Source organism: Chanos chanos, chromosome 15, assembly GCF_902362185.1.
Source record: "Chanos chanos chromosome 15, fChaCha1.1, whole genome shotgun sequence".
In the NCBI taxonomy this organism is placed as follows: domain Eukaryota; kingdom Metazoa; phylum Chordata; class Actinopteri; order Gonorynchiformes; family Chanidae; genus Chanos; species Chanos chanos.
This window is the reverse complement of record NC_044509.1, coordinates 6,892,344-6,902,531: the sequence shown is the minus strand read 5'-3', so window position 1 is coordinate 6,902,531 and position 10,188 is coordinate 6,892,344. Positions and strand designations below refer to the sequence as shown.

The 10,188-nt window shown below is 40.4% G+C and overlaps 1 protein-coding gene across 1 annotated transcript; it reads left to right on the top strand.

The window, feature by feature from the left end:
- Positions 1 to 417: 417 nt before the first annotated feature.
- hepacamb (hepatic and glial cell adhesion molecule b) lies at positions 418 to 8,020 on the top strand. The gene is made up of 8 exons (XM_030792975.1): positions 418 to 447; positions 2,813 to 3,011; positions 5,604 to 6,008; positions 6,391 to 6,672; positions 6,926 to 7,019; positions 7,242 to 7,324; positions 7,435 to 7,505; positions 7,679 to 8,020. Exons 1-8 carry the CDS (start codon positions 418 to 420, stop codon positions 8,018 to 8,020), a joined length of 1,506 nt encoding a protein of 501 aa, XP_030648835.1.
- Positions 8,021 to 10,188: the final 2,168 nt, after the last annotated feature.

Here is a 10,188-nt window from a genome sequence, read left to right as displayed (position 1 = left end):
AGCTCCCACTCATGCTGACACGTCCAGGGACTCAGCCGGGGGTGGGAGTTATGAAATATGAATTTCACTCAGGTTTCCAATGGCAACACACACACTGCAAACTGCCTGTGCACATCTCTCTTGCTTCTGTGGGTTCGAGAGTTCGACTTTAATTTTTTTTTTCAGTAGTAAATATGGCCCGTGCGTTTATGGCGTACAAACTGAGGGGGTTTTCATATTGGCCATCAAGAACTCCCACTCAACGATGGCAGATAAAATTATCACATGACAGCATCGATTAAGTCTTCTCGTGCTGTCTCGTTTGAAATGAGCCAGTGCTGTTTTTGTTTGACTCCAGCTTTTCCAGATCAGTTTGTCTGATGGATTTTTACTGAACTCAAATCATATAATACATGGTAGAAAACACGCCTTAAAGCAATGGCGTTTGATGTGGTGTTTTACCAGATGGTTACGAGCCTCTTGCGATTATAGCATTAAAAGGAAAAGGAGTACGATTTACGTCTAACATGTCTGGATTTCAGACACACATAAATAGTTTCTATTTGACAGCAGGAGTACAGTATAACATTTATGCCTCATTTAACCTGGAAAAGTAGGATTTTAAGTAATGTATTTGCTTATATACATCAAACAAGCATCTTGCAATATATTTCCTCCTTTTCACCTGTAAAATGACTTAAATGACATTTTTTATTTGGTTGTATTCACCCTCATGCTTAGATTTCTTTTCGCTATATTTCTTCATTTAGGTAAAACAATAAACCCATGGTGGTCTGTTATACACGTGACTTATCTTTTGGAGCATACAGCAAAGCATGTGTGGTGATACAGTTATTAAGGATTAAAAATACATGTGTGGTGATATAGTTATTAAGGGTTAAAAACACAAATCAGCTTTTCCTACAGAGGGCAGCACAACATCTACAGTTACCACTAAAATCTGCATATGCCATGCAATATTAGAGAAGTATTTAAAATCACAATATTTTACCAAAACGGTGTGTCTTAAGTAAGCAATGCACTATGTAGATTTATATGTAATTGACAGCACTTATTTAGCACGATGGTAGATAATGGAACAGATGTATGACATTAATACAAGAACAATTCGAGCAGGATGGTGTGGAGATACTGGGCATGGCATCTGAGGAGAGATTTCAGGATTAGGCGTCTAATCAGCTTGTGTTAGAGGGCCTGATTTTATCACCTGATTGGCTGATTTCGTATCTGGAGCTCCTCGGATGATGAAAGGGACAGTGGTAGGTATTCATCCACTCTCTGAACACCTTGTCATTCAAAACGTAGCCAGCGCTTTGATCACAGAGAACACTCACGTCCCTTTCAGCATTTTGCGAGTATTAAAGATAATTGTCACACCTAGACATTGTCTCTTATCCTTCCCACTGTAACCATGTTGATAGGGTGGGGTGGAATGCATTAAAGAGAACAATCTCATGAGACAGTGTGTGTGTATGTGTGTGTGTGTGTGTGTGTGTGTGTGTGTTTGGGTTGGTGAGTGATCTGCTTAGAGCCTGGCTAGACAGATGACAGGGTTTGATGTGTCACCTTCTTTCCACAGATTTCTTAAATGTCTGTCATAATTTTTTCCTCGATGTTTCCGCTCAGGAACAAAAATAGAACAGACACTGCAAGAAAGCTCTTCTACAAGCATCAGTGAGACGTTTCATTTTAAAGAAGACAAATACAGAAATTCAAGTAAATTGGGCTTTTGAAGGATACGTTTTATGACAATGTGACATCTGTTTTCATGGGACAAGACTCTACAAATGAGGACAATTCTATGAGATTTTATGATTGGTCCCCTTATCAGACCTCGGGGGGGAATGTGAGTTTGAAAGATTGCTCTGACCTTTAGCCAGACTTAATGAGAGAGGCCCATAGCAAAGAGAACTTGGCCTTTTTTTCTTTTTTTTTTTGCATGTACCCAACAAAGGTGTCTGATCCATGTCTGCACAAGAACATTTCATCTCTAATAATCTGTTTGGGTTGTTTTGAGGTCAAATTCCCAGTCCTCGTTTGAAAAGACAATGAAGGCATTCTCGACGATTCCTTTCACCAGTAATAAATGACCCCCGCCCCGCTCCACACCACCCCCAGGCCACCCCCCCCCCACCCGCCCCCTCATTCAATCGCCTCTGTTTTCATTATTCGCAACATTTAGAGAGAGAGACAGAGACAGAGAGAGAGAGAGAGACTCCCCCTTCCTTCCCTACGGTCTCGCTTTGGCCTGGCCTCCCCCTGAAACCGGAGGAGAGGCAATGAGAGATTCCTGAAACAGTGATGAGTGGGCACTGGAGCTGAGGAGGGTTCACACAGTGTTGTCTGGAAAGCCTGTGGGTTCGCTCTGCCATTATCTGCTCATTTGGACTGTTTACATATGAGTACGCATGAACAAGCCTGAGAGAGCTTAAGAAGAGATCCTCTGTTGTAGCCCAGTCTATCCAGTTCCTACCATGCTTATTACTCATTCGATGGTTCAACTCAGGTTCTTGTGTGTTTGAAGAGTGGACAATTTTTTTTTTTTCTGTGCAATTAGATTAAACAGAAAAGATCAAAATAAAAAAAGTTCAAAATCCTGTTCATCCAGCCAAACATGTTATAAAGCTTCACACCCCCCAACAAATAACCACGCCCCAACTTACACAAACATGCAGTACCTCCTCACACATACAAAACACGTTCATACACACATACACACACACACACACACTCACACACACACAAACACAGACACACACACACACACACACACGCACATGCCGTCATGGTGCATTGATTTGTGCGTGACCAGTCTTGGCAAAGCCCTGCCTTAGAGGAGAGACAGCAAGCCCTCTCAGAGACGTGCTCAGAGTGGACAAATCATGCTAATTGTTTGGGAAAGAGAGCGAGCGTTAGACCCAAGATGAAGGCAGAGAGGGAGGCTTTCTCCAAAGCATTAGCTGCTCCCGCGCTATCGCTCTTCTGGTGCTTCATCACCTTGCTCCCGCTAGGTAAGATTGACTTATCTAACTTTTGCCTCCTCTGCACAAGTTTGGCTGTCGTAACGCTGCCGGAATTTACTGAGTAGATTCAGAGTGGGAGTGGCTGGAACACTGACAAAATATTGTTTGAGGATTTGTTCTTTTTATTCTTCATTTTATGTTCAATTTGGAAATTAAATAAGTGAATCTGCAAGTAGAAAATGGTTTATTACAGAAAGATAAGATCAAATATTTTTTTATGAATTGCTGTATATGGTATATTACAAGTGTTCTAGAACCCCTTATTCAGTGGTGAATGACTAAATTGGACAGTGCACGTTTTGTTAATCTGTTATAAAAGTAATGCAGTAAATTGGCGGTTTGCCCATTTTTGTAACCGATTAAAAGGAGGGGGGGGGGGGGGGGGGCTTGAATGAATGGTGTAATTGAGAAGTTTTCCAGATTATGTTTCTATGTATCATCTCTGCAAGACATGGTATAATGCATTTACATGTGTAAACATCTTTTAGACAACACTATTCAAGTTCAATCAAAAACAGGCCCATTGTTGAAATTCATTTTGTTAAACAAACAGCTTTGTGCTTTGATACTGCCAACTTCCTGGCTTTTGTGGATTAAACAGAAATAATCCCAGATTATTCCTCAAAGTCTGAGTCAAAACTCTGTGTGTTTGTGCGTGTGTATGTGTTTGCGTGAGTCTTCCCCTGGCAAAAAGTAAGCAAAAAGTAAGGGCTGTAACTAGATGAGTGTAGCAAAAGCTGGGAAGAGCGGAAGGATAGATCACAGATGATGTGACAGTGTAGAAACAAAGGAGAGAGCCAAAGAGCCTGGTTAATAGACCGGTTTATAACAGAAAGAGGAATGCGGTTGCGGGTAAAAAATCTGATGTTATCCCCTACACCATGGCCGGTTTGGAAGCTGTTGAGTTGCGTTATAGTCCGGTCTTGTCATTAGCACCATCACTGCAACCCCTGTGTGTCACTGTTCTTCAAAATACATTTGTTGTTTTTCCTCTAAGAGTCCTTTTCATGGGCTGCCAGGGGAGGAAATTGGTTCAAACAATCCAAGCTTTTGTTTGCCCATCCTGCCCTGTCCTCTTTCACTGTGAACCGTTACTATGGTGATGAGTCGCTGCCATGCAGGCCCGCTGCACTTGCTCATGGCTTGTTGGCAGAGGACGAGGGGGGAGGGTGACCCTCTCAACTACAAAGTCTAGAACTCATCAGTTTTTGTTGTTGTTGTTGTTTTTGTTCTGATTGTTGTTGTTGTTGATGATGATGATGATGATGATGGCGATGATGATGATGGTGGTGATGATGATGATGATGATGATGATGATGATGATGATGATGATGATGATGATGATGTCCTGCCCAGTGGAGCTTTCGTGTGAAAATATTCAATCTGAGGGAATTTGAACTGTGTTTCTAAAATGACAGGTCTATAATCACATTGCTAGTCCTTAGTTTAAAAATGTTTAGCAGTGGCTACAATCAATGTGTTTTCGATGCTGTGTTGATAATTGCGGTGATCTCTAGTATGAGGTGTCTCACATTTCCATGTTCATAAACCTCTGATATCTCATATGTAAACATGTTTTTATAATGTATTGCTTCATTGAATGTGTCAGTTAAAATAAGCCCATGTTGGATTCTTATGACCTAAAGAACCTGTCCCACTTCATTTGTATTAAGCTAATGAGCCAACTCTGATAACAAGATTACAAAAAAATTTTAGTTTAGAAGACTCATGCCATGGCACAAAGGCATGGGTGCAAAAATGACATATAACAGATAATATAAATATAAATATAACATATATTTAACCACTGTTAGTGCCATAAAGGTACAGAGAGCAGGCAACACATGTGATTCCTGTAAATATATAGGGAACTGGAAGGCAAACACAATGTAAACATATTAGATCAACACCCTGATACAAATAATACATTACAGAAATATAATCTGCATCACAGAAATGTGAATCACAAGGTCACATAAAGAAGGTTAGATCAATTTCAAAGAGCAATTTCAAAAATCTGGGTTGGACGCTTTTATTTTGGTGGTCCTTTTTCTTTGCAGACATGGTCACGTTCAGAGTCTGGGTTATGGCTCTAGGCTCTGGCTGTATAAGCCTGAAAAAAATTTTATATTTTTGTGAACTGTAATACACCTCGATATTCGATGTTCCTGTCGGACCAGAGCGAAGATTGGAAAAAGTAATAAGAGACTGTGTTGTATGTTCATTCAAAGCAGGCAGGTTAAAGTAATGTTGGGAATAAAGAAAAAGACATGATGTTCGTGCTTATAACTTTATTCCCCTTCAGGTCAGCACAGAACACCCTATCGCATTATTAAAAGCCCTCACCAAAAGTATTTGCTCTGGACAGGTTGGTGCGGTAATATCATGCTGCCAGGTTTGGAGACATAAGAGGATTTTCCAATAACAACTGCTGTAAAAGCTAAAGTTTGGGCAGGTCTGGATGAGGTGCCTGAAGAACAATAATTATCTCAATTCAGTTGTCAATAGCGAGAGAATCTTTTTCTTGACCATTTTATAAGACCTCTCACTGATAGAATTTTTTTTTTTTTTTAACAATAGCTGAAAACAGTACTTGTTTACTATTAAGAGAAACTTCCTTAACACCACGTTCCTGCAACACAGGGGATGTGGAAGGGGTGAACATCACCAGTTTTGGGCCCCTTATCCGGGGAACGGTGGGGGGAGAAGCTCTGCTTTCCGTCCGTTACTCCAGCACCAGTCTGGACCCCCCTGTCATCAAATGGCAGCTAAAAAGAGACAAACCCATCACAGTGGTCCAGTCCATTGGAACAGAAATCATCGGTAACCTGAGACCGGAATACAGAGACCGGATCCTGGTGTTTGAGAATGGGACCCTGCTGCTTCACAACCTCAAACTGTCAGATGAAGGCACCTACGAGGTGGAGATCTCCATCACGGATGACACGTTCACCGGAGAAGGGAGCATCGAACTCACCGTGGATGGTAAGTTCCCTCACAGTTACCTCATAGAGTGGTTCCTTTCAAATGCAATAGGAGGAAAATGGTGTGGTTCCCTTCTTAAGATCGAAACTATAGAGCAAACATACTTTTCTATGGGGTTTGTATCGCACGATACGATCCGGTATGAGAGATCCTTTGCAACTGTCAGATCAATGTGTGGTCACATAAGATAGAGATGAAAGCTATCAAAACATTGCAACCAGGGTTTGTATGCAACAGTGCAATAGTTGTGTATCCAATCCCATTTTATATATGTAGAGAAACTGATCCAAGCTGTACCAGATATCATTGGTAAACATTGTTCTCTCCCTGTGTTAACTCATGCAATTCCTCTACAAACTCTGTGATTTGTGATTCTCTGTAGAGCCTGTGTCCAGGCCCTACGTGCAGGTGGTGGCCTCCTCCGTGCTGGAACTGACCGAACACTTCACACTCAACTGCTCCCATGACACCGGAACCAAGACGGCTTACAGCTGGACCAAGGGAGGGAAGCCACTACTGAATGAATCCAGGCTTCTGCTGTCGACGGACCAGAGGGTCCTGACCATCACGCGAGTTCTTATGGACGATGACGACATTTACAGCTGCCTGGTGGAGAACCCCCTTGGCAGCATGAAAAGCCTGCCCATCAAGATCACTGTATACAGTAAGTGCAAGGGAAATACTGTCAGTTGGGTACCACCAAACGATGTTAATTTTTCTTGCTCTTTTTGTGGGAAAAAGTTTCTTTCAGATCACATGCTCCATTACCGATTTGCTATAAAATTTCTTCTTTTTAAGAGATATGACTGAGAAATTTGGGTCTTCTGAACGAAATGTCCATTAAGTGAAGCATTCTTTGTGCAATAAATAAAGTCAGGTTAAATTGGGCATTTAGCAATTTTTTAATCTTTTCTCAGAGAGAAGTTCCCTCTACATAATTTTGTCTACTGGCGGTATCTTCCTCCTCATTACCCTGGTAACGGTGTGTGCTTGCTGGAAACCCTCAAAAAAGTAAAGTATTCTATTTCTCCTCTTGTTCATTTCTTATTATATGCTCTTCATATAATCCTCAGCTGTTGTAAGGGCTTTTCGTTCTATTCAGAATAATTTCATACAATCAAGACAGCATTTTTGAAACCTGTCCACAAAGCCTTTCGTCTTTTGTTAGAGAATACTCACATGAAAGTTATTTAAATTGGCTCATAAAAGTAACTTTATTTTTTTAATTTTCAGAACAAAGCGACAGAGGCCAAAAACAAAGATAAAAAGAGTGCCAAGTCACCACATCAGGCAACACGAAGACAAAGGTTTAGAAGGTAAAAAAAAAGTGAAGAAAGATCCCATTAAACCAGAGACATCACATATTCCTGATATTAAGTATAAACTAAAAGAAGGAATTCACGTCCATTTTCATCTGTGTTTCCAGATGAGTTCATTCCTAAAATCACCGATGTGGAGCGCAGAAATCCTGTGGCACTTTATATCCTCAAAGACGAGGTATCATAAAAAAAGCTTTTTTGGATTACAGTTTGCAAATTTATTCTCAACATGAGTGAACAACAAACTTTTTCATCTTGTATTCATGAATTATGAAGTAATATGCTACTGTAACATAATGACAAGAGTCCAGGTTTCCAGGTGATAAATCTCTGAATGTATCTCTCCTCTAGGATTCGCCCACTGGTGAGCCAGAGACATCATGTACAACGTGCAACACCTCCAACGGTAGCAGCCCCCCCAGCTACAACAGTTCGCTGCCCCCACCTTCCCGTTCACCTGACCCTCAAAAAAGTCCTCCAGCGCGTTCTTCACGCCGATATCCACGCACCCCCACCAACTCACCTCCAGTGCACCATCACAGAAAACGGAGCCAGAGTCCTCCTACCCCCTCTTCTCCTCGTACCCGAAGCTCTAACCGCTCCTACCGTCCTCCGGTGGTGCCTCCTCCCACCAGACCACCTGAGGAGTCCACAACCCCCACACATGAACTCAATACGCCCGCGGATACCTGACTGCCCATGCACTGTCCATGACCTCTAGATGCTGCAGACACAGAGACTTTGATGAATCTCAGTAGGAAATGCACACATGTTTACTATAATGTATTGTAAATATGTAAATAGAATTTGTCTATATAGGTAGGTTTCCTTTGAATCACACAAATCAAAAAAAAAAAATCTCTGCTCCATTCTCCTTTAAGTTTGGTAAGCCTCTAGATACAATGAATTTGCCAATGCGTTATGCTTAACAGTTTGTTAGTAGAATAGTATAGACATTACAAAAAGCTACGAATAGTATATATATATAAAAAAAAAAAATCAGTCAGGTTAGTTGCAGCCTGGTTCCAGTATCATCTGATTGGCAACTGTCACACTACAGAATGAACAGTCAGCACAGAAAGTGAATTCTAATGCAAATGGAAATGTTGACCTATGCACCTTTCATATCAGGTGAAATTTCTCCAGTCCCTAGAATGTTCTAACAGCAGATATTATGTTTTCTTTTTCTGTCCTCTCAAATGTGTGATCATAGCATGCATCAAAATAAAATGAGAGATCTATTCCAAAAATATTTCATAAAGTAATTCAGCACTTCTTGGAGTTGCCAAAAAAAAAAAAAAAAAAATTATGTGCACAAAAAAATTATTGTGCCATGCCTTGAGATCACATCTGCCTTACATCCAAAATAAATGTTTTATTTCTTATGACTGCTTTACAAAAATTCATTGTTTTCACTTTAAGCAATGAATAAAATAATAGGATACATCTATTATGGGTGGTTTCCCAACACACATGATGTAATTTTGTGTAATATTATTTGTGGTGGTACCACGACGGCTGTTGTATTGGGTCACTTTTCACCCAATAGAGCTCGTACTGTTCTCTTAAGGGGTGAATGTGTTTGCTGATTCACACAAAAGAGACTGTGGGCTCCTTGTTCTGCACGCACGCTGCTGCTGCTGAGAGAAGGCATTGTAAGACGGGCAGACAATTCTTCTGTTGATTCATGCCTATACATAAATGTATAAGCTGGAGACAGTCACACAATTAGCCAGGGGAACAGTCCCACAGAATCACACAGGAACATCACGCCTGAAAAACAACATTCAACGCGTCGTCACATTCTGTTCCCAAACTGAACAATCGCATATTGTACATCTGGTATCTTTAAAGTGGGCAGCAAATATATCTTTGCCACAGGACAATGCATCAGTCAAATGATCCATCAAAGATATGTTGTTATATTGGGTAATGTCTAGGTTATAATGATGGAGCAATAAACACGGGGAAAGAAATGCAGATTCTAAAAGTTCATCAAAGCATGGTGTGCTAAGACAGATTTTCCACTGACATTTCCAATTTCATAGACATCACAAACATTTTTAGTGTACTTCGTTATTACTCTTGTGGTTGTTGTTGTTATTGTTGTAGTTGGTATAAATATACAAATATTACATTTTATACGTGAACACTCAAGTGTGCTATACGAAAGGTATTGTTTAGCCGAACAGAAATGAGATATTGTGAAACACAGACATATACTAATTTGAAAATCCAGTTATGTGGAAAACTCTCTGGGAATATTGTATTCGCCAACCCCACAGCCTGGAACCAATTCGTATTTGGTATTACTACGCGAGGGACGTTATTAATGGAACACAGTAGGTGTGGCCTTTGGAGTCGTTATTTCACTGACAATTCAAATAGCCAGTTAAATCTTTGTATTTTTAGCGGCAACCAATAGAATTAACAAAGGGCAGAGCTTTTATGGTTGAGACGCTGGGAGCGTCATTGTCAACAAACTTTAAACTGTACTGTCGGCAGTTGATGTGTAAATGGAAGGCAAATGTTTCCTTTAAATGTTAACGGTGGTTTTTAGTTAATCTTGCAGTCTTTCGTTTCAGTTAATCATAATTTAGGTTTATCCAAATATGTAAGTATCCAGTTGATTATTTCTTTATTACTTTATAATCCTCATCTAGATTACTGGATAATTTTAGCAAGGCTGATAAAGATAACCAGACACGACACAATGAGTCAGACAGTAAAGCCTAAAATCAATAGTGCAAGTAAACGTCACATAAAATGCTTAAATGATAACAAGAAGTGGTCTTCTTGCCACTGGAGTAAGTCGAAAGACCTCAGAGTTTTGGCAGAGAGGAACCAAGCAGTGATGCCAG